The sequence below is a fragment of the Leptonychotes weddellii genome, chromosome 5, assembly GCF_054177405.1.
Source record: "Leptonychotes weddellii isolate Sample4059 chromosome 5, ASM5417740v2, whole genome shotgun sequence".
In the NCBI taxonomy this organism is placed as follows: Eukaryota; Metazoa; Chordata; class Mammalia; order Carnivora; family Phocidae; genus Leptonychotes; species Leptonychotes weddellii.
In genome coordinates, this window is record NC_138373.1 from 56,728,611 (window position 1) to 56,753,861 (window position 25,251).

At 42.3% G+C, this 25,251-nt stretch overlaps 1 protein-coding gene and 1 long non-coding RNA gene across 3 annotated transcripts in view; one reads left to right on the top strand and one right to left on the bottom strand.

Moving 5' to 3' along the window:
• LOC145721670 (uncharacterized) overlaps positions 1-25,251 on the bottom strand; it is an 83,596-nt gene that overhangs the window by 33,186 nt on the left and 25,159 nt on the right. The gene's annotated exons all lie outside the window — the stretch shown is intronic.
• Positions 2,301-25,251, top strand: part of PRTFDC1 (phosphoribosyl transferase domain containing 1) — a 92,129-nt gene continuing 69,178 nt past the window's right edge. The window contains exons 1-3 of one of the 2 annotated variants that reach the window (XM_081820779.1): positions 2,301-2,468; positions 11,978-12,084; positions 17,608-17,791. In XM_081820779.1, coding sequence (XP_081676905.1) covers positions 2,421-2,468; positions 11,978-12,084; positions 17,608-17,791 — 339 coding nt within the window. In that variant the 5' untranslated portion in view covers positions 2,301-2,420. The remainder of the gene's footprint in view (positions 2,469-11,977; positions 12,085-17,607; positions 17,792-25,251) is intronic. The other variant, XM_081820778.1, reaches the window with a different exon arrangement.

The following is a 25,251-nucleotide window of genomic DNA, read 5'->3' on the forward strand; positions in this document are numbered from 1 at the left end:
TGGTGTCAACTTTTGTATTGCTAGTATGATTTCTATCAAGTTCTTGGAAAATTCATTGATCAATTATACTTGAAATCTCATCCTTTTCTTCTCTAGTTCCTTTCACTCCCAAGATCTTTAAGTCAATGCAATAAATTCTAGAGTACTCTAGATTTGCAACACCCAAGTATGGGTACCACTAGCCACAGGTGGCCACTGAAAACTTTAAATGTGGCTACTTTAAACTGAGATGTGCTGTAGGCATAAAACACACTAGATTTCAAAGATCTATTATGAAAAAATGAATAAACATCTCAATAAATGTTGAAGTGATATTTTTCCTATATTGGTTTAAATAAAGTGAATTATTAAAATTAAAAAAAAATTTGTTCATCATTCTGTGGTCTTCTTAGGATGTCCTCTACAGGTCTAGACAGGATGTTCTTGAGCATACATTCATAAGATTCCTGTTGTCATTCAAGCAAGTTATATTTTTTCATTGTGATCCCATTTGGTTCTGCATTTAAATTAATGGCCTTTCTAAGGACAGATTTACCCAGAGTTTCTTTTCCATGTTCCACAGTGCCTGAGCTGGGCCCAGAGTGGGTTGCTTTTTGATTTGTGTTTAGCAGCTACACCTGTCATTTATTTTGAGGCCCCTGCCTCAAATCTGATCTGACTGACCCATGACCCACACCGAGCCTCTTAGGGGTAAGCTTGATTTTGCAGCAGTAAGAGATAACGTGGGATACTTTACAGAGTGGTTTGAGAACCACCTGCCTTTCCCTCATCTGAGGTCTTGGCAGCACGGATTTCCATGTCCCACCCCAGGGCTTCTCCACATAACCTGCGGGGGTTAAAGTAGCCGGAAGCTGCTTTCACCAGCTCCGCAAGCGAGTGTCGTGAACCCTATAGTTTGATCCCACCCCAGTGATGGTACTTTTCAGTTCCTGGAAGTTTTAGTGACGGTGGTTGTGAAGATACTTCCCGGGCTTGGTTCTTGATAACGTCAGTGGAAGATGGACTTTCACCTTTGGGAAAAGAGGTGAGAGGCAGACTATAAAAATGGCCCTGAGCAAGGACCTCTGACAAGGACGGGCGAATGTGTTTACCTGCACACCAGGAAACAAGATCACCCAGTGTCCAGCACCGTGCCTGGTCTCCGCGATCCACGGAGCTGTCTTCCTTCCCCTGCGCTGGCATCTGGGGAAGCCGATCAACAGTGCTGAGCACGGCCACGTCTGAATGACTAGTAACTTTCCAACTTAGAGCGGCATTAACTGCTTGGTGGCTATTTTCCCCTCAAACCAAGCAAAATCAGCATTCCTCTCCCTGCCGTGTGCCAGAACCCAAACACGAACAAAACAGTCTTTTGGAAAGAGAGGCCTAAGTCCGAGAGCGGTGTTCAGCTCGGGGCTGCAGACCCAGGACGGGGCTGCAAAGAATGCAACGGGACGAGAGCGAGCAGGGGAATGAATATATACTCATGGAAAGCGGGGCCCTTGAGGAATGGACGAAGAACCGGCACATTCGGTGGGGGGAAGGCTGCATTAGGGGTTCAATTAACAAAAGATTCATAAAAGAGGCTCTCGAATCTGAGAGCGATTGCTTTAAACTGCAACCCGAAACCATGAAAGTCTGGCCACAGGGTCTCACAAAAGTGGTAAAGTAGATAATTTGTAAAAATGTCTCTCTCTTTTCCCCCCTGAACGCGGTGAAGGAAAGGCCCTATCTCAGATTCCAGATCCTAAACTGCGGGCTTGGGCCGGGATAAAAGCAATCAGAGGGCTCTTTCAAACTGCGGACCGGGCGGTTCGACGATTTAAAAAAACCCATTCGGAAGAGTTTCGTCCACAGCCATACTTCGAGAACATCCCATAGCGCAGACTCTGTCACGGATTTTACTTGGGATAAAGAGCGCATAAAAATTAGCAGGCAGGATTCAAAGACATTGTTCGCCTGAAAGCCGGGGACCACAGCCTTAGGGAGGCGGGGGCCATGGGAACACTTTCTCTTGCTGTAAAATTCCAGCCGCGGGCAGCCACGTCCTCCCGAGTCCCAGCGGGGAGCAGGCGGCGGGGCTCCGGGGCTCCGGGGCTCGCAGACTGGCGGGCGGCGGCCGCGAGGGACGCGCCCCGGGTCTGCGCTCAGGTGGAGCGCGCGCGGCTGGGCAGCTGCGCCCCGCGCCGCCCGCCCTGCGCTCCCGGCCCGCATCGCCGCCCGCGCCCCGGGACCCGCCGGCGGAGGGGGCCCGGACAGGGGGACGCGGCGGCCGAGCCGCTGGAGCCGCGCCAGGCGCGGGGTCTGCGGCGCGCGGTCCTTCCCCGCCGGCTGGCCCGGGGCGGGGCGGCCCGGTCCCCAGTCCCATCCCCCTCCCAGCCCTTCGCCCTCCCAGATCCTTCCCGCGCCCTTCTTCCCTTCCCGCTTTCCCCGGGAGAAACATGGCCGGGAGCAGCGAGGAGGCGCCAGACTACGGGCGAGGCGTCGTGGTAAATGCAAACTCCCGATTTCTGGGCTGAGTCGTGCGCTCCCCGCTCTCTCCCCTCCCCTCCCTTCTTGGCACCCTCCTTTTAGATTAAATGCCTGAAATGCATTCGCGTTAAATGCGGGCGGGCCACTGCTTTGTTCTCCCGTCCCGGAGCTGATGGCTTCCATACTCCCCTCCCAGCCGCCCCTCCCCGCGCGCGACCTGACCCAACACTTAACAGCTCTGCACCCCGTGTTCTCAGTGTCTCCTCCGCGCCCCTCCCTCCCCTCCCGGGCCAGGAATCGGATACCCCAGCGCTGACCCTGTGTGGTGCCGGGTCCCCACTCCTGCTAGCCACGACGAGTCACCTTTGGGAGCAGGGCGGGTCTGTGAAGACCCTCGCGGGCTACTCTTGGGGGCCTCCCTCCCTTTGTGCTTCTCCCTGACCCCTCCAGCGCAGGCTTCCAGTTTGGTTTACAAAAAGATACGGAGGATTCTCCAGGGCAGCTAGGAAATAAAGTAGCTCAAGTGGACGGAGTTTAAGCTTTGAAACGTGGGCTGGGACCCTGGGGTCTTTGCACAAGATGGACACAGGCTAGTGCCTCCGGAGCGTCAGTCTCCTTGTCAGCTAAAGGGAGACACTGCGTGCTTGACCCGTTGAGCGAATTGGAGAGATTGTAAAATATCTGTCTAGTAGTGTGTCCGGAGGGGAGGATGTGGGATGATGGGTTCCCAGACCAGAGCCCCTTTATCCCTGGGAATCCCTCAGAGTCAATCAGAGGGTACCCATCTGTCAGTGTCCTGGAATCAAATCTGCTCTTGCCCTGTGGCCGGTGGCCTCGGCTCCTAACTCCTGTCCAGAATGGTCTCTATAGAAGGTGGTGGTTATTACTGTATCAGGTTTAACAGAGGTGAGGGTGGAGAGTGGGGCTAACTTGCTGCATTAACATTTCTTTTCTCAGAGCTCTGTGGTATTCGCAGGTAACCTGTGTGATTATGCATGGATTACTGGAGTATGGGGTTTGGGGAAGGAAACACCACACACGCAGACAGAACTAATCAGGTTGAAATGTGTTGCTCAGTTATTAATTTATGGGCAGGACCTTTCCATCTTCAAGAACGAGGAATTCATTTGACTGTCCTGCAGGGTTTCCAGGTGGTGTTCTAGGCTCTGCAGATAGAGCAGGGAACCAGACAAAGCCCTGTCTTCTTTGGGCTTACATTCTAGAGAAGGGGCATAGGCAAGAAAATAAAGAAGAAAATTTCACATAGTGACGTGTGCAGTGAAAAGAAAAGAGAGTAATGAGATACGGAGTGATTGGAGGAGGCCTGGGGAGCAGAGCAGTACTGCTTTTGCTCAGGTGGTCAGGGTGGTCTCTTGGCAGTGATATTTGAACCATGACCTGAAGGGTGAGTAGGAGGTAGCCATGTGAACCCTCGGAAGAAGAGGTACTGGCCATACCGATTGCAAAGAAATCATTGTATCCTGAGAAGAAATCCTCACACCCAATTTATGCTTAAAAACAAACAAACAAACAAACAAACACTCCAGTTGCCGTGGAGCGAACATTTAAGCCTGGGGGTGGGGGAGGAACGAAAATATAAAAAGGGAAATAAGTTCAATTCTGGACAAATTGAATCTGTGAGGCCTCCAGGTCAAGATGCACCGCAGGCAATTTGAAATTTGTATTTGCAATTGAGGAGAGTGATTGGATAGACTTGGAAATCTTCAGAAAATAGAAAAATATCTGATGCTTGGCTTGGATAGGAAGGCCCCGTGAAAATGGGAAAAAAATTATAAACTGCTGTTATGGGTAGAAACCTGGAAATCCCCACATGGAAGAGGCAGAATGTCCAGCAGAAATCCGATAAAGAGACCAAGAATGACTAGCAAAGCCGGAGACAGACAGGGTGGTAGGTGTCTAGGGAACAGAGTTTTGTGGAGGGGCGAGAAGGGCCATTAAGAGCGTCAGATGCTGCAGGAACAGCAAGTAGGAGGACAAAGATGGAAAAGAGGCCATTGTATTTAACAATTGCAAAGCCATTAGCCGTGAGAATCATTTAAACAACCATCCCATCAGTAGAATGGCTACAATATAGCACTACTCTTTAATAATATATGCTCTTAGAAAGGAATTAGGTGAATTGATATGACCAATAAGATAGGCAGATTGTTAAAGTCTAAAATGCAAATGATGGAACAGTATGAATAGCCCAATCTATTAGTATCAAAAGACGTTCTCTGGGAAGCAGGGTAATGTTTTGAGAAAGACGGTGTGAGGCAGAGAGAGGACCTCATGAGAGGTTGGAAACAATGTGTCACGGGATGGCCCCTGCATTCATGCTATTTTCTCCAGTAAAGCTTGGCATAATTAGACGAACTCAAGTTGGATACAGGGAGGGAAGGCAAATTCAGAGTGAGTTCAACGTGCTGGGGAAGCCCATGGCATCTACGGTAGAGAGGAAAGGCAAAGCTCAGGAAGGTACCTATACAGGGAAAATAGAGAACGCTTAAGGATGGTTGCAAAAAAAACCAAAGGGAAGTTTTAGTACCAGTGGAAAAAGGGGGCAGGTATTGATAGTGAGTGTTTATTGAGCACTTACTGTGGTTTCCCTGAATTATTCATTAACTCCTTGCAAATCCGTGAGAGAGGAATATAATCTCCATTTTACAGAAGAGGAGACGGAGGCCCTGAGAGATTAAGAAAATCCCCAAGGTCACATAACTAGCAAATGACAGAAGCAGGATTGAAGTCAGGTTTTACTCACAGTGCTACATAGAAAGCTGTGATTGCAGGGAAGTCCTTCTGAGGTGGGATTGCTCTGGAAGATTGGATGTGGCATAAAGATGAAGTAGTTTGGGTTAAGGCAGATGAAGGAGCCACAGGATGAAGTGGCTAATAGGATGATGGAGGCATGTTTGGGGGCTGTCCAGAAATGAGGTGCAGAAGAAAATTCCGAGTTGGTAGAAACTTTGTGATGAAGATGGCAGGGGGGCATAGAACCGGATGACATAAGCATAAAACAAGAAGCCTGGTTTGTGCAAGAGAAGGGAATATTACGAGATTTAAGATGGCACTTGCCTACAATGGCTTTCCATTGAATAGGGGAGGTAGGACATTGGTAGGTTATTAACAGTAAGCGGTAGCAAATGTTAATTGCCAAATAAGAGTTGTAGACCTTGAGTTCAGAAACTTTGCTCAAGATTGACTGGTCCCTTGATCTAGAGCCAGTAAAGTCACCAGCCCATGATTGGTACCTCTTTGTTCCTTTTCAGGGAGAGAGAAAGCTCTCTGCTCATCTGGCCTTTTGGGATCAGGTTCTTAGATATGTTTTGTTTCTACCAAAGCATTATCAAGAGAATCATAGCTAGTACCTACACAGTGGGTTTAGAAGGAATAAGAAGAAAAAAATCTAAAATAATTGTTGTGCTTCTGTTATGGGTCCCCCCCACCCCCCGCAAGAATTGGGGCAGTATTGGAGATAAGTAATCAGATAATCCATCTAAAACACAACTTTATCAGGTTGGGTGCCTAACCCACCACAGAAGAGGAAGGCCTGTGTGATACAAGGTGTCATTTGGTCTGGTGAGTCTCCTTTATTCCTCTGGGAGCAGAATCTAGAGCCTTTTTTTAGGAAACTGCTTCTACGCATTGATTCAAAGTGTGGTTTGAGGCACCTCCTTGCCTGGGCTAGTCGATGTTGGATGTTCCTGTGTGGGAATTCTTGGAAGCAGAGCTGAGAGATGAGACTCCTTTCCTCCCTGACAGTCGAGGGGTAGATGTGAGCCTGAAAAGTGGTGGCAACCAGGGTCACTGCCTGAAGGAGAGAGTGGGGCCCAGCGTGTGGGGCTCAGAGACAGAGAGGAGCAGGGATTTGCTTTTTGTATGTGTTTCCAAACTACTTTTCTCCCTGGGGAAAAACCTGAAAAATGGTGCAAGAAATATGCTAAGCAAAAAAAATTATTTTTAATGGCTTAGAAAGAAGGTTTTCAATACATCTTCAAATGGGAAAAAAGAAATGCTGAATGAGTTCTAGGGTTTGAATTTTGTAGAAAATGGCTCAGTTAATGTGTTTGTCACTTCCCCAGCCTAGCAATGTTTTTTGTGTCTTTGGACAGAGAAAGCATTGTTCTGACTAAACTTAGAGCATATTATCTGTGATACTGAAACTATTTAAAGAAGATTTCTTGTTTTGATTTTTTAAAAAGCAGATGAATAACATAATTATCTACAGTTCATAGTAGCCTGCATTCCTTCAGCTTTAGGACTTATTTGCAATGCAATTTGCATGCACCATTAAGAATTACAAGGACTAAACCTGTAGTTTCCTTTATTTTAAAAAAAAGCATAGTACTTTTTTTTCTCCATGATAAGTGTACGCTTTAATCCCCATCACCTATTTCACCCATTCCCCCCACACTTACCTCCCATCTGGTAACCAGCAGTTTGTGCTCTATAATTAAAGTCTGTCTCTTGATTTCTCTCTCTCTCTCTCTTTTTTTCCTTTGCATGTTTGTTTTTTTCTTAAATTCCCCATATGAGTGAGATCATATGGGTATTTGTCTTCCTCTGACTTATTTCACCTAGCATACTACTCTCTAGTTCCATCCATGTTGTTGCAAATGGCGAGATTTCATTCTTTTTTTATGGCTGAATAATATTCCTCTGTATACATACCACATCCTCTTTATCTGTTCATCCATTGATAGATACTTGGGCTGCTCCCCTAGTTTGGCTATTGTAGATAATACTGCAATAAACATCAGGGTGCATGTATCCCTTTGAATTAGTGTTTTTGTATTTTGGGGGTAAATACCCAATAGTGTGATTCCTGGATCATAGGGTAGTTCTTTTTTTTTTTTTTTTTTTTACTTGATAGAGAGAGAGAGAGGAGAGAGAGCACGAGTAGGGTGAGGGGCACAGGGAGAAGCAGACTCCCCACTGAGCAGGGAGCCTGACGCGGGATTGGAGCCCAACGCAGGATTCGATCCTGGGACTTCGGGATCATGACCTGAGTGGAAGGCAGATGCTTAACCAACTGAGCCACCCAGGTGCGCCAAGGGTAGTTCTATTTTTAATATTTTGAGGAACCTCCATCCTGTTTTCCACAGTGGCTGCCCCAGTTTGCATTCCCACCAACAGTGAACGAGGGTTCTTTTTTCTCCACATCCTCGCCAACACCTGTTGTTTGTAAACCAGTAGTTCCTTTATCTCTAATTGTCTTTTTTTTTTTCTCACCTCAACAAGGAAAACTCACTATTTCAGACTCAATGGAAAAGACCAGTTTGAATTATAGAATAGTTTTAGAGAAATACATTTCTTCTATTTTTAAATGTGTAACTTTAACTAGGGTAACAATACGTTGACAAATAGGTTTGAGGCCCTTCTGTAAATTAATTAAGACCTTTAATTTGCAAGTTAACCCGTGTTGTTTCAACACACCTAGATGGTTAACACTTACCCTGGACGTACTATAGACTAGATGATGATTTTGTAAGTTTTATTTCCGTTATGTATCTTACTGAATCCTCACAATAGCCATGAGAGGCAGGCACTGACTCCATTTTATAGATGAACACACTGAGGCACAGAGAGTTAAAGCCCCAACTTGAGTCCCACAGCTATAACCGCCCCCCCGCCCCCACAGGTGCTGGGCTTCTAAGTCTGAGTGCTTGACCACTACTTCATGCCGCCTTTGACTACAGGTTACCATGACGGCTGTTATCAATAGGTTGGTTTTGCCATTTGCTTATCATTCTTTTCTTCTTTTTGACATCAGTTATTAGGCACTTATTATACACCAGGAAACATCCTAGGAACTCTAAGTAAATTCTCTCTCTCTCTCTCTCTCTTGTTTTGTTTGTTTGGTTTTTTTTGTTTGTTTTTTTAAGATTTTATTTATTTATTTGAGACAGAGAGAATGAGATACAGAGAGCATGAGAGGGAGGAGGGTCAGAGGGAGAAGCAGACTCCCTGCCGAGCAGGGAGCCTGTCGCGGGACTCGATCCCGGGACTCCAGGATCATGACCTGAGCCGAAGGCAGTCGCTTAACCAACTGAGCCACCCAGGCGCCCTTGTTTGTTTGTTTTAAACAATAGACGTGTATTTCTCATAGTTCTGGAAGCTGCAAGTCCAAGATCAATGTGCTGGCTGATTTCATTCCTGGTTAGGACTCTCTTGCTGGCTTGTAGATAGCTGCCTTATTCTTCCCATTGTGTCCTCACATGGCAGAGAGAGAGAGAGAGAGGAAGAAGGGGGGAGAGATGGGGGAGAGAGAAAAAAAGAGAGAGTGTGCTAGAGAGCTCCCTGGTTTTTTCTTAGAAGAGCACTAATTCCATCATGAGGGCTCCACCCTCATGACCTAATTACTTCCCAAAGGCCCCACCTCCTAATGTCATCACAATGGGGGATTAGGGCTTCAACAAATGAATTTTGGAGGGGGCGGGCACAAGTCAGTCCATAGCACTGTAGAGGCCATTTCCTTGCAGCAGATCCTCAAATGGGGTTATTCCTGCCTGCTTTGGAGACTTTCTGTTCTCTGTTAATCCTCACACCAACCCTGACCATAGGTTTTATTGTGTCTTGTTTAAAGGAGGGGGAAACTGAGTCTCAGGCAGGGTGAGTACTTTCCCTAGCATCACAGCCAGTAAGGGTCAGAGCTAAGCTCTAGAACACAGAGAGGAATGTAGGCTCTGAGATACAGCCAGAGCTGGGGAGGGGGGGCAGGGGGAGAGTGGGGGAAGGGGGCAGTAAGGGATTTGCATGGTAGGAAGAATGGGCTCAGAAGACCACTAGTTAATGATGCCACCGGTGACCTGGAAGGGCTCCAGGAAGTGGAGTGGGGAGTGTGTGTGTGGTCTGAAGGGGAGCCAGAAAATGCTGTGCACTTGAATGATCTCCCTGGGGCCCCTTGTGGGTTGGGGTTCTTGTCTGGCCTTTACCGTGGCCTGCCAGAGGATCTTCTGGAGGCTCCTCACGTACAGCTGCTGTTCAGGCTCTGACAGGGAACTGTGGTGTTGATGGTTACAGCAGGCACAGGGAGTTCTCAGGGCTGGAAAACAGAGTCGCTCTGTGCAAATTCAATAGTTGCACCCAGCCAATTTGCGGATAGAGGCAGAGCAAATGTGATATTTTTCAAAGAGGCGGATGACACACACCATTTGGCTAACAATCTGCCCCTGGTAGATATGAATTTCCAGAGCCTTGAGCAACAGTATTCTTTATGCAAGGAGGCAAATCGAGACAAATCAGTTTGGGCTGGAGCTCAAGTAGTCTTGGGTAGTCTGTGGATGGAGAATGTGTCATTCGTTAACTCATTGAACATTTTTGAGCACTTACTGTGTTCCAGATCAGTGTTCTGAGCACTGGGGTTTCCACAGTGACTCAGACATAGTCTCTGTCAGAAGGCACTGACATTCTAGCAGGAGGAGACAAGGCAAAGCACACAGAGAGACAGACATGTGTCACATCCAGTGGGAGCACATGCTGGGAAGGAAAGTAGAGCTGGGGAAAAGGAATATAGAGATGAGTAGGAAGGAAGGGGGTGCTATTTTCTATAGGTAATCAGGTAAGTCCTCTCTGTGGAGGTGACATTTAAGTGGGGGCTTGAAGGAAGTGAAGTGTAAGCCATGTAGAAATCTGGGGGAAGAGTATTATAGGCAAGAGAAAGGGCAGGTGCAAAGCTGTTGAGGCAGGAGCGTGCCTGGCATGTTCAAGGATCAGCAAGAAGAATGTGGCTAAAGCAGAATAAAGGAGGTAGAGAATGCCTGCAGACAAGTCAGAGAGGTAGCCCCTGTGGGCCACGGTGAAGACTCTGGATTGTACTCAGAAATGGGGAGCTCTGGCTGCCATGTTGGAATGGGGTGGGGGTGCAGGGTGGAAGCAGGGAGGCAAGTCTGACAGCTATGGCATGGTCCCCGGAGAAATGATGGTGGCACTGACTGGGAGGTAGCAGTTGGGTTGCTGACAGGTGGTCCTGGTTAAATTTTGAAGGAATTGATGATAGGATTTGCCAATGGGTTACATGAGGGAATGAAAGAAAGAAGGCAACAACGACTCCAACATTTTGATCTGAGCAAATAGAAAAATATGTTGTCCTTTGCTGAGATAGGAAAGGGATAAATTTGGAAGAAAATGCCCTGAGTTTGGTTTGGCTGGCATTCCAGAACCCAGAACTGGGGTGGGCCTGGGTGGGAGCTGGACCATAAGTTGCCCTTCCAAAACCTGAGCTAAGGTTTTGAGTCCTGGATGAGGAAAGGGTAGACAGCTGGGGGACGTGCCAGAATTAAATGATGTACAAATGGGTCCTATAACAGATAAGATGGAGTGAGCCAGAGGCTGGAAGTGGCAGAAGTCTTTTCAAGGAGCCTGTCTGGGAGCCTTTGAAAAGACAGCTACGAGGGCCCCATCTATGAGGAATTTGGGAGAGAAGATCAGAGAGTAGGAGCAGTGAGCAAGGCCTCCAGAAATAAGTGAGGCCTGACCTGAGCTTCTGCAGAGGGGTTGAGCTTGGGATACAGAGGGAGAGAGGGAAGGAGAAGGAGAGGGTGCAGGTGCAAGAAAGACAAATGAACAGAACACAGAGCTGGGAAAGGTCACGGCTGGACTGAAGCCCAGCCTGAGGATGGGGAGGCAATGATGTAGGGAACTGGGCTGGAAAATTGGGATAGCTCTGCATGATGAAAGGTTCAAGCTGAATAGCGGATCTGATGGAAGTGTGCAGGAGTCATCAAAGAACAGGAACCGGCAAGACAGCTATGGAATGAGTTGAGTGCTAACACTTCCCTGGTGTATCCTTTCTCGGTGATCTGAAAGTAAAAGTAACTTGCTCTTCACCTTCATTCTCTCTCCCACATCTTTACTGTTCTAACCATAAAATTTGCACATCCAGTGCTAAGCAAGGGAAAGACTGGCTAGTATTCTATTCACTACATGAATAGGCCAATTTTCTGGAACAATTTTTCCCAATAGGACTGACGGAAGTTCCCACCATAGTATATCGTTCTGAAGTGTTTACTGTAATGACTAGACCACTCAGAAGTTTGTGCACTTTACAAACTTCTACCAAACTTCATGTAATAGTATATGTAATAACATTTATAATAATGCATGATGATACTGTCCATATTTCTAAGTCCATAAGTATAAGTCCAATATACTTATGAACATAGTGTTACTTATATTCATGATACTATATAATTTCGATATAACAAACGTTACAAACAATACTATCAGGTTAGCTATAAGACATCAAGTGGATATTTCTTTGTATGATGCCAAAAGTTAGGAGTGGGATTCTCTGTTCATTTCAGTACTAGATCTTTTATCAGGTTTCGTGAAACAAATTATTTTCCCCCACGGAGCTTTTCATAGGTTGATAGAATGTAATCTAACGTCATATTGATCATCAGACCACTTCTCTGTTTTCCATATTATTCTTTTTTTCAAATGATACCCATTTTTGCTTACTTACATTTTACAAATAAATTCCCCATGAAAATTATTGTAACCAAAATAATTTGATTTACAGATTATGGATGATTGGCCAGGATATGACTTGAATTTATTCACATACCCACAGCACTATTATGGAGATTTGGAGTATGTCCTCATACCTCATGGCATCATTGTGGACAGGTAAGTGTTATTTCTTGTGTCAGTCTTGGTTCTGCGCTGGCTGGCCCCCTCTTGTGCGAATCATATAATACACTTTACGACCCTATTCCTGAGTCTCTCTTATATAGAAATAGACAGAAATTTTATAGGACAGAGAATTTGGAATAAAACGAATCTCTGGGGCGCCTGGGTGGCTCAGTTGGTTAAGCAACTGCCTTCGGCTCAGGTCATGATCCTGGAGTCCCAGGATTGAGTCCCGCATCGGGCTCCCTGCTCGGCAGGGAGTCTGCTTCTCCCTCTGACCCTCCCCCCTCTCCTGCTCTCTCTCTCTCATTCTCTCTCTCAAATAAATAAATAAAATCTTTAAAAAAAAAATGAATCTCTGCTTTAATTGAACTGGTTATCTGGACACTTGTTCAGGGGAAATGATAAGAATATATATATATATATATATATATTCTAGAAATAGTTCCATGCAGATATTTTTACGTTCTGTGCATATATATATATATATACATATGTATATATATATATATATATATAATTATATGTAACAGCCTCAAAATAACAATGTCCCGCACAAACTGATAAAAACAGGGTTTGGGAAAGCATTGCTGTTTACCTGAGGACCTCTGTCTTACATTTTTCACAGACGCTTGAGTTAACCAGGGATAATTAACAGGTGAACTTTACCTTCATGGGACACACCCCTGCAGCCCTGGCTTTTCCTGCAACTTGGCATATATCTCGGATCAAGCAATGTATCACAGATCAGCCAGTCTGTGCCTGGTTATGATTTCCCGGCAGTGGTAATGTTTTGGGAATAGGCATATTTTCAACTTAAAAATATCTGCACAGAACTATTTCTAGAATGCTATTTCTAGTTCTTTCTGACCCATCTATATAGAGATCCTTTAGCTCCTTCCTAGCCAATTGGCTTTCTAAAAGCCAACATTTTCTCACCTGTTCTAAGCCCATAAGTCACCATTTGTTTCTTGGTTTTCAGAGAGCATCCTCCACTTGAGCCCACCCTAAGCATCAGGATTTAAAGGTCATACTCCTTTCACAAAACTGCTTAATTCGAAGACTATAATCATTCCATGTACCTCTCTGTTTTCTTGTACAAAGATCAAATACTTAAGCCTTCACATTTACATGGAAAGCAAGCCTCACAGTGCACTCCCAGGAACGTAGAGATTCTTCAGACACCCAGAAATGGGGGTGGGAGAGGCACTGAGGAATAGGAACAAATTGAAACTTTGGACTCCCCATGCTACCTTTTTTCTTAAACCATAGTACTTCTGCCTCTATTTTTTTTAATCTATTATATTCTTCTGAGTTAATATTTAACTTTATGAAACAAGTCCCTGGCCAAACTAAAGTTTGAAAAACACTAGACAGTCACTATTCCCAGGATATTATCTTTCCATCAATTCCTGTCTATACCAAAAGGAAATGTCATTCTTTCACTCTAAGAATTTTCCATTGGGTAAGACTTGCATAGTCCACGTCCTCTCAAACTATAGTATATTATTAAAATAAGGTCTAGTTTGGAGTTTCTCATGGCCTAAGATGGCTTTTCATGGAATACAAGTCCCAATCCTCAGAGGGAACAAAATGTTCTGTGATCAAATAAACTTGGGAAATTTTGCATCTCTCAAATGGTCAAATCTCCCTGTTAGCAATTCAAATTGAAGATACGGAAATTCCTGCAAAAAAGAAAAAAAAGAAAGAAACCTGCTTGACTTTAACAATTAAACCAACTTTGTTGTGCAGTGGAGTCCTTGTATTCAGCTCACCTCTTAATAACTCAGAGGCATTTTCCCCTTAACAAAGGTTTGGGAACCCCCCCCTGGTTTAAACAAATTCTTGCTTTTCTCACCTGAATTTTATGACTTTAGTTAATTGCATCCTGATCTAATACATGATTGGGCTGCTAAGGCTACCCAAAGCCAGTTCCCAGTACAGGAGACTTAACCAGTGAACTTGTTAAAATGTGTATTTTTTTTTTTAAGCTTTTATTTATTCATGAGAGAGAGAGAGGAGAAGCAGAGGGAGAAGGACAAGCGATTCTGTGCTGAGTGCAGAGCCCCATGTGGGGCTTGATCCCATGACCCCGAGATCATGACCTGAGCCAAAACCAAGAGTCAGACGCTCAATCCACTGAGCCACTCAGGCATCCCATAAAATGTGTATTCTTATGCTTTATGTCTGGAAATCCTGGGGTGGGGCCCAGGAATGAATTTATTAAGTGTAATTTACATACTACAAAATTCACCCATTGTAGGTCAATGAGTCAATGATGTCTAGTAAATGTTTATGGTTGGGCAAGCACAACCATCATTTTACAGTATTTCTATCATCCCCAAAAGTTTGTTTGCTGTCAGCCCCTATTCCTACTTCCAGCATCAGGCAGTCACTAGTCTGATTCCTTTCTCTATAAATTTGTCTTTTCTGAACACTTCATATAAGTTAAATCATACAATATGTAATTATTGATTTACCAATCAATGGTTATTTGGATGTCTAGTTTTGGGCTACTATGAACAATGTATCTATGAACATTCGCATGTAAGTCTTTGTGTGGATATACCTGTTCATTTCTCTTGGATTCCTTGGAGTGGTATTCTGGGTTTTATGGTTAAGTTTAAGAAACTGCCAATTATTTCCAAAGTGGCTGTACCATTTTACATTTCCACCAGCAAGGATGAGGATTCCAGTTTTTCCACATGGTTGCCAACATTTAGTATCGTCTGTCCTTTTGACCATAGGCATTCTAGTGGATATATAAAAGTATCTCATTGTGGTTTTAATTTGCATTTTCCTATTGTTTAGTGCGCTTGTTAGCTATTTATGTTTTCTTTGAAGAGATGACTATTTAAGTCTTCTGCCATTTTTACATTGAGTCGGTTGTTTGTCTTCTTACTGAGTTGTAAGGGTTCTTTATATATTCTGGATATAAATCCTTTACCAGATATATGATTTTTGAATACCCCACCCCCCATCTATGGCTTGTCTTTTCATTTTCTTATTTATATCTTTGAGAAGAATGTTAGATGACATATTCTATAAATGCTAGTTAGGTCCAGTTGATTTATGATACTGTGTGGTTCAAGTATATCCTTAGTGGTTTTCTGACTGCTGGATCTGTCAGTTACTGAGAGAGGGGTATTGAGATCTCCAACTGCAGTAGTGGATTCTAGTTCTGTCAGTTTTTTGACACTCTTTGTTGTTAGATGCACACACATTAAGGATTGTTATGTCTTCTTGGAAAATTGACCTCTTTTTTAGTATATAATGCCCTCTTTATTCCTGATAATTTCCTTGCTCTGAAATCTGCTTTGTCTGAAATCAATAAGCTACTCCTGCTTTCTTTTCATTAGTGTTAGTACAATATGTCCGTCTCCATCTTTTTACTTTTAATCTATCAGTGTCTTTAGAGATAACATATGTTAGGGTCTTTTTTTTTTTTTTTAATCCACTCTGACAGTCTCTGTCTTTTACTTGATATATTTAGATCATTCACATTTAAAGTGATTATTGATATAGTTGGTTTCATATCTACCATATTTGTAATTATTTTCTGTTCATTGCCCTTGTTCTTCGGTTTTGTTTTTTGGGTTTTGTTTGTTTGTTTTGTTTTCCACTCTATGGAATCTGTATCTCCCACAGTGCATGGCCTCTGATGATAGGCAGTCTATTTTTCTTGTTTTTACTTTGTAAGCCTCACTTACTAGGACTCACCCCTCTGTCTGAGTAATTTAGCCTTCAGTCTAAGATTGGTAGAGATTGTACTCAAGCACCTTAAGCCCTGATGAATGTGTGTGGGGACTGTCAAGCACATTCAGATTTCCAGCCTTTTTCAAGTCTTCCCCGGCTTTTATTGTTTCATTGTGCTTTCTTGTGTCTTTGCTGCACACACTTACAGGCTCCATCATTCAGGAATGTATAGGTAACCTGGTCCCATGCTGGTCTCTGCTGGGCATATGCATAGCTTCTGGTCAACTTGAGATATGTGAAGAGTATATTGTCTATCCCTCTCCTGTGACGCTAACCTCCCAGAACTCCCTATCAAATCCCCGACTAGACTAGTCTGCCGGTTAGTTGCTCAAACAGGACTGCAACTTCCCAATAATGGGGCCATTGGCTCTCCCTGCACACAGGCTACCAAGAGAGCCATACCAACTGACACTGCTCCCTGCGAGGGAAGCTCCCTCTGGCAGTGCCCCACCCTGGCTGAACTACCTGGTTGAACAACAGAGCTGATGTGGGGCGCAGGGAGATGGGAGCACTCTCTGGCAAGGATGCCACAGACTTGCGCTCTTTCTACCCATTGTTCAATGTTTTCATGAATAAATGATTCTCAGTTTGTTACATGTCTCTGGTTAACTCCCAGAGTGCTGAAATGGTTGTTTTCGACAGTTTTATCTAGCTTTATAGTTACTTTTTTGTGGATAGAATGTATTGACCACCTCACTCCATTATGCTGAAAACAAATGTCCCTTTTTGCAGACTATCTGGCATGCTGATGTACATTTTCTTGATGATCATATTTTGAGAAACATTGTCTGAAACCATGGTTGCCATTTAATATGTATATGTTTATACATATGTATGCATATACACACATATATATAACTTATATAAAATATATTATGTAATATATTAGATATATAGAACATATGTAATATAATGCTTTATATAGAGAGATATACATACATATACATATATACACATACACACACACATATATATATATTCAGATCATTCATTTAACACATTTTAAATCTAATTCTATCTGAAGTGCCAGTAGGAATTTTTTTTAAATATGCACCTGAGCTCCTGCCTCCATTCGAGGCTTTAATGTTGTATGGATGCATGGGCAATGGACTTCTGAACATGAAACAATTAGAAAAAATACAGTGACAGTTCCGAATCAGGCTTTGGGTGCCAGCCCGAGGCTGCATCATTACCTAGCTCGAGGAAGGCATCATTCACATGGTGCTCCATGTCAATGGTGCCTCCTGGAATTGTACCCTGGACACCTTTCACATAGGTAATGTGCCATCTTTGTCAAATAAAAGACAGAGGTGATTCTTTTGATAGCTTCTGTGTGCTTGACTTTTCTTCCAGTCTCTTCTAATGTTGTAAGGTGAGTGAGTCATTCTCCATGTCCTCTCTCTTTGCTATAAAGTGAGCATAATATCACCAGATACCTTCATAGCATTGCTAACAACCAGGCTCTGTGGTGGTAAAATAATAGCATTCATGATCTTTGACATATACTTTATACCTTACTCATGTTTGTGACACCAGGGAGCAAAAATGTACTAGGGATGATGTGGTTATCAGAAATATGTTTTGAACACTCTCTCTTTGTCCAGTCTTAACAAAGCTTCTTTATCTGTAGGCTTCTGTCTCCCAAGCTCTCCTCCACAATCCCCTGTGTAATCTAATATGGGTAATGCATCATGCATTTTTTTGAAAGGAAAAAAATACTCAGAAGTACTTATGCTTTAATATATCTTTTAATCCCTCTTCCAGAACTGAACGGCTGGCTAAGGATATTATGAAAGACATAGGATACAGTGACATTATGATCCTGTGTGTGCTTAAAGGAGGTTACAAGTTCTGTGCAGATCTTGTAGAACACCTTAAGAACATCAGTCGAAATTCAGATAGATTTGTCTCTATGAAGGTTGATTTCATCAGACTAAAAAGTTACAAGGTAAGTTATTAATTCCATTTTCATTATATAATGTTTAGAATAAAGAATTTTCTAGAATAAAACAATTGATAATCTGATGAAAATGAAGAATGTTATTTTTTAAATTTGCAAGGTACTGCAACCTATAATTGAAATAATATTGTTTGGGGGAGAAACCCTCTTTCTGTTATCACATATATGGAAAGATGCTTCAGGAATGATTCATGGTTATTTCCTGGTGACTAGCCTCACAAATGAGTGTGTTAACAATGAGTGTTAAGAAAGTCCAGTGAGCGCTGACGTGTTTCTGGTCTGGATGTCACCGTTGGCCCTAGAGACCTGTGGGAGGGTGTCCAGCCCAGAGAGGACAGTTATTAGTACTGGGGTGGCGGAATTCTCTGCCTGGATGTGGAGAAGGGAAGTCTGTGGGACAATGAGTTACCAAGTGCAATGAGCCCAAATCAGAGAACGTCCAGCGGAAGGCCCCTCCACCAGTCTGTACTGGGACTTTCTTGGCCCACCCTGGACAGAACTGAGGGAGAGTATCCTCCAAAGATGTCATCCCCTTGGTCTTCCCTCTTCTATGATGTTACCTTCTCTGATACTTTTTGATTCAATGTATAGTAAATCTTTAAAACTAGCCTACTATTGATTTGGTGAGGAACTGTTGGAGTCAAAATCATGAAAGTATTTTCTGATTAAACTAGCTTGACACATTTAATTCACTCTTCACTTTTCTATTACTGTATGACAAAATCACCACAGACTTAGTGGCTTAAGCAAACACACATGTGTCATCTCAGTTTCTCTAGGTCAGCCATCCAGGCTTGGGTTCTCTGCTCAAGAGTCTTCCCAGGCTGGAATTAAGACATTAGCCAGGGGTGGGATCTCATCTGAGGTTTGCAGATGACTGACCTTTCCAAGATCATTTGTTGGCAAAAGACCACTCATTGTTGGCAGAATTCAGTCTCCGCTTCCCTGCTGGAGATGCTTTCAGCTCCTACAGGCTGCCCTCGGGTCTTTGCCCCATGGTCCCCCCTCTTCCCGGGCAGTTCCCAGCACAGCAGAAGCTTTCCATCTAGTGAGGGCCTGACTCCTCTTTTAAAAGCTGACCTGGGACGCCGGGTGGCTCAGTCGGTTGAGCGTCCAACTCTTGATTTCAGCTCAGGTCATGATCTCAGGGTCGTGAGATCCAGCCCCATCACGGGCTCTGTGATCAGTGCAGAGTCTGCTTGTGATTCTATCTCTCTCCCGTGGGAGTGCATTCCCCGGTTTACTAGTCTCACCCACACTCACGTGGAGGAGATTAAATAGGGTGTGTACACCAGGGAACAGATGGGCATGTGCCTTAGGGTTCTGCCTACCACTCTCTGTGATTCAGTTACTTTAGCTCTTGAGCAGTTGGCGAATTATTTATCATTTCTTAAGACACTCTGTATTTTCTGGATGACTTCTAAGCTGTTTTTTACAGACATCTTAACCTTAAATTGTTGATTTCATCTTCTCTTGGAAACCTGTTCTTTAGGTTCCTTTCATCCTAGATTAAGTCGCTATGCTTCTGTATAAGATTTTTTTTCTCATTTACTTGGCTCTGATCCTTATTAGATTTTCCCCTGGAAAACAGCTTTTTAAACTCTTTTTAAAAATTAAAGTCAGATGTGTTGAAGTATAATTTATATGTAGGAGAAATTATCTGTTTTAGTTTACAGTTTTGTAAGTTTTGACAATTGCATACAGTCATGTAAATCACCACAATCAAGATATAGAACATTCCTCACCATAAAAAATGTCCTTGTGTCCCTTTGTACTTTGCAGTCAACTCTTTCCTCAGCTCCTGGAAACCACTGATACACTTTCTGTCCCTAGAGTCTTGCTCTCTCCAGAATGTCATATAATGTAATCATATACCACGTAGCCTTAGTACATCTGTAAATCTTAGCATAATTCATTTGAGATTCATCCATGTTGTTATGTATACCAGAAGTTTATTTCTTCTTATTGTCAAATACAATTTCATTATATGGATATATCACAGTTTTAAAATCATTTATCAGAGGCACTTGGGTGGCGCAGTCGGTTAAGTGTCCAGCTCTTGGTTTCAGCTCAGGTAGTGACCTCAGGGTCATGAGATAGAGCCCTGTGATGGACTCTACACTCAGCACGGAGTCTGCTTACGATTCTCCCTCTCCCATTCTCCCTCTACCCCTCCCCCTGTGCACTCTCTCTCTCTCTAAAATGAATAAATAAATCTTTAAAAAATTTTTAAAAATAAAATAGTTTATCAGCTGAAGAATATTTGGTTTGTCTCCTTCTTGGAGATGATTATGAACAAAGCTGCTATAAATATTCACATACAAGTTTTTGCGTGTACTTGTATCTGCATTTGTCTTGAGTAAATTTCTCTTGAGATTGCTAAGTCATATGGTGAGTGTATATAAGAAATTACCAAACTGTTTTTTAGAAGGTTTGAATAATAATTTTGCATCTCCACCAGCAGTAGATGAGAATTCCAGTTCCTCCATATTTTCCACAACACTTGGTATTGCTAGTTTCCTTTTCCCCATTTTTTCCTTTATTTTACCCATTCAAATAGGTGATAATATCTCATTGTGGTTTTAATTTGCGTTTCCCTAAGGAATAATGATATTAAGCATACTTTCATTTGCTTATTTGCTATTCGTATAGGTTCTTTGTTGAAATGTTTGTTCAATATCTTGCACATTTCAATAATTTGGGTCTCATGTTTTCTTATTATTGAGTTTTGAGAGTTCTTTATATATTTTAGCCACAAATCCTTTATTAGATATGTGTTTTAAGTATATTTTCAAGCTAGTGGGTTGTTCTTTCATTTTCATGATAGTATTCTTTTTTTTAAAGAGCATAATTTAAACATTTTTATAAACTCCTAATTTATCAATTTTTTCTTTTATGGATCATGCTTTTTGTGTATCTAAGTAATCTTTGCCTCATTCAAGGTCACGAAGATTTTCTTTTCTATTTTCTTTAAGAAGTTTCATAGTTTTGGGGCACCTGGGTGGCTCAGATGGTTAAGCATCTGTCTTTGGCTCAGGTCATGATCTCCAGGTCCTGGGATCAAGCCCCCAGCACGCTCCCAGCTCTGCAGGGAGTCTGCTTCTCCCTCTCCCTCTGCCTCTCCCCCTGCTTGTGCTCTCTATGTCTCTCTCTCTCTCAAATGAAAAAATAATAATAAAAAAAGTTTCATAGTTTTAATTTATTTTTTTAAAGTTTTATTTATTTATTTGACAGAGAAAGAGAGAGCGCACAAGCAGAGGGGCAGGAGAGGGAGAAGGGAAGCTGATGCAGGACAGTTTTAATTTAAATCTAGGTCTCTGATCTATGTCATGTTAATTTGTTAATATGGTACCTTTTTTTTTTTGCAAGTGAATGTACGTTTCTTCCAGGATCATCTGATGAAAAGACTATCCTTTCCCATTGTATTGTCTTTGCTATTTCACTGAAAATCACTTGACTGTATAAGTATGGGTCTATTTCTGGACACTCTGTCTAGTTCTGTTCGCCTATATGCTTATCCTTTTGTCAATACCACACTGTTCTGATTACTGTGGCTTTATAATCAGTCTGGGAATCAGGTAGCATATCTTCTAACTTTGTTCTTTCTCATACTTGTTTTAGCTATTCTAGTTCTCTGCCTTTCCATGTAATTTTTTTTTAAAGATTTTATTTATTTATTTGGAACAGAGAAAGAGAGAGAGAGAGAGAGCCCAAGCAGGGAGGAGGGTCAGAGGGAGAGGAAGCAGACTGTCTGCTGAGCAAGGAGCTTGATGCAGGGTTCAATCCCAGGACCTTGAGATCATGACCTGAGCTGAAGGCAGACACTTAACCAACGGAGTCTTCCAATCCATGAACAGGATATATTTCCCAATTTTTTAGATCTTATTTAATATCCGTGTGTGTCTATTTTCAAAAGTCAGATCTTAGACATCTTCGGTTAGATTTATACCTAAATATTTAAAATGTTTTTGGTCCTGTTGTATTTGGTAAGTTTTTCTTTGAAATTCAATTTCCATTTGTTTACTGCTAGTATATAGAAATACTACTGATTTTGTATATTGAATATTATGACTTTTCAAAACTCTCTGACTAGTTCTAACAGCTTTCTTGTAGTATTTCTTGTAATTTCTTCTGTGAATAGAGATGGTTTTACTTCTTCCTTTCTAATTTGAAGACTTTTTATTTCTTTTTATTGCCTTAATGCACTGGCTAAGACTACCTGTACAGTTCTGAATAGGAATGGTGAAGGAAAACATCCTTGCCTTGTTCTCAATTGGTATGCTATTGACTATAGCATCCCCCAATTTTTGATACTTTGTTTTCATTTTTGTTCAATTCAAACTATGTTCTAATTTCCTCTGTGACTTCCTTTTTCACTCATGGATTATTTCTTGTTTAATTTCCAAATATTTGGGGATTTTCCAGAGATAGTTCTGTAGGATTTCTAGTTTAATTCTTTTGCAGTAACTATATTTTGTATGATTTCAATTCTTTTAAATTTGTTGAGGCTTATTTTATGACCCAGAATATGGTCAGTCTTGCTGAAACTACCAGTTTTGTAATCCAGGTCAGATTAAGCAATACTGCTATCTATCTCTTGTCCATTTCTCTGGACATCTTCTCTTTATTTGATCAATGTTTTAACCTAGAGGCACACATTCTAACACTTATATTATGTTAACTTATATTTATGTGATACTAATTCAAAGCAAACATTTGCATTTCTAAAACTACAATAGCATTGTGGCCATTATTGCTGCATCCACACAGTTATTTTCAAATCAACATATTTTTCCCGGGGATAGGGATGTGGGGGTTCCTGCCTAAGGTTCTGATGAAGAAGGAAGGCAATGGTAGACTTTACATCTTCCCCACCTTCATCCATTCTCACACACTGCGTATTTTTGCCTTCATCCCACGCTTAAGTCCTATAGGACCCGAGGATGATTGCCATGTCTCTTCTCTTCTTACTAACTGTTCTTCCTAATGTCTACCAACAAGGTGACACAGATCATCTCCTGAGAAACTACCTCACAAAAAATGTAAAAGTTTACCTGCTCAGTCAGAGCAAGCTTTCCCCCAACTAAATATCCTCAGAAATGAATGGAAAAACCATATTCATAGACTGAGGTGTGATGTGAACAGCTTTCTGCTCGTAGCACACAAGCTGTCTTCATCCAGAGATGAACTAATTGCTGTGTGAGGTTAAGCCTGAGCTGACCATCCCTTTACATACTTGAGTTCTTTCAACATTCCTGAGGGCAGAGATGTATATTTTAAAAACCAAAAACTAATAAACACCACCAGATAAGGGGAACAGGACCTGGAACATCATTTTCCTCTGAGGGTGTTTGGTGTTCCCACATACCTCTAAACCTGTTCATAGGGAACAGACGTCTCGAAAACATCTCGGCAGAAACGGTGACCATGAAGTGTTCCTTTTATTCCTTTATAAATTTCTGGGAGGGAGAGCAGGACTCTATACAGTTGTGGATGCTGATCAAAAGCATTGTGTAGTTTTACTTCCTCCTAGCCTCTTGCTCTGTGATTCTTTATAGATTTTTATTTGAGACAGAAAAGTTGAAAGTCCAGTTTGCTCAGAGGCCATGTTTCTCCTTGTCACAGCCATCTGCTTTCATAAGTCACTTGAGGGGCTCTTTTCCCAAGAGGGCTCTCATTGCGGATGCCTTCCACTCTTTACTGAGGGACTTTCCTGAGGGGTGGATAGCTCCAAACATCCCAGGTTCCAGGCAATTTGCTTGTCTTTGTTGTTACATGAAACCTCCCAGAAGACATGGAATGAATTTGCATGAATGATAGCAGTCTAGCCAAAGATTATTTAGAAATTAGCATTAGGCTAATTCCTTGGAAATCAGGGCCAACATACTCCTGTTCTTTAATGAAAAGAGGAACACTGGCAACCTTAATTCCTTTGGATTTCCAGTTTTCTTTCCTTCTTCCCTCCCTTTTTTCCTTCTAAGTCCTTCCTTGTCTTTCCACCAATGTTCATTCAGTACTTGCTATGTGAATTCATTGTCTCATTTAATTCTGACTACAACCCTGCCAGCTATCTCTCATCTCTTCTTTTAATGATGAAGAAAAGGAGGTTCAAAGAGGTTCATTAACTCACCTAATGTCACACAGCCAATAAATAGAAGAGATGGTACCAGAGCCCAGGCCCATCTGTCTCTCAAGTCTGTGCTCTTTGCAACATATCCACATTTCCCACAAGTTTTTCTACGGTTTTCCACAAAACTTAATTGTTTCATGAGATATGAATTTGTTTGCCAACATTTATGAGGAAGTTAGTTATATTTTTCTCCTCAAATATATGTCAGATACATACTAAGTACATATATACAATTATTATCATCATGCAATAATGTGCCTTGGGGTGCCTGGGCGGCTCAGTAGTTGGTTAAGCGTCCAACTCTTGCTTTCGGCTCAGGTCATGATCTTAGGTCATGTTGGGCTCAGCACTGAGCATGGAGCCTGCTTAAGATTCTCTCTCTCTCCCTCTGTCTCTGCCCCTCCGTCCCACTGTTCTCATGCTCAGTCTCTCTAAAAAAGAAAAAAAAAGGAAAGAAAGAAATAGTGGCTTTACTTGAGAAAATCTAGAAGTTGCATCAGAGAAAGCTTATTCTTATTATGTGTATGACATCCCATATGCACAGAAGTAGCTATAGTTTGTGGCTTCTCTTATAAGATCAACAAAATTTGTGGAAGTTTTCAGTTTAACAAAGAATCAAATATCAATTATTTCTTATAAGAATTTATTCACCTGTGAGGCCTAATTTTTCAGCATATCTAATCCAAGGAAACACTACATCTCATCTATTTGTATTATACCAATAAGTGACACATTTTAAAAACATTTTCTTTTTCTCAAAGTAATACATTCAAGTAGGTTAACAGACCAGAGAGTTTGGTTATGGCAGTTTTATGGAACAGACAACTTGAAAATCCTCTTGCTACCAACACCTAAAAATGCTAGGTGAAGCATAATAATAATTGTTTAAAACCCTTTTCAGTGCTTCCTGGAGTTCACAAGAAGGTACAGGGTATCCACGAAACAGAAATGAAAAGTCTGAGAATCGGACCAGAGATGAACTGGGGGCCGGCGTTGTGGAGGGAAGAGGAGTTGTTGTCTCAGCATTGGATTGTCGCCCCCATGCAGAGACAGATGATAAAGCCTTGGACCAATATAAAAATGGGAAGTTGAATGAGACCCTCCAGCAAAGCCAGTGCCCTCAAAGATGCATGCCCTTGGTGACAAAATCCACCCTTCAGTAATGGGAGACCCTAAGAAACTAGGTTGTCTTTTTTGGCCTGGGCTGGAAAGGGAAAGTAAAATATCCTGTGGGAATTTTTAAATTCAAGTCTGTACCACATGTGAGTTAAAAGTTTTAATTTACTTTACCTGCATTGTCTGGGAAAGTCCAACCAGC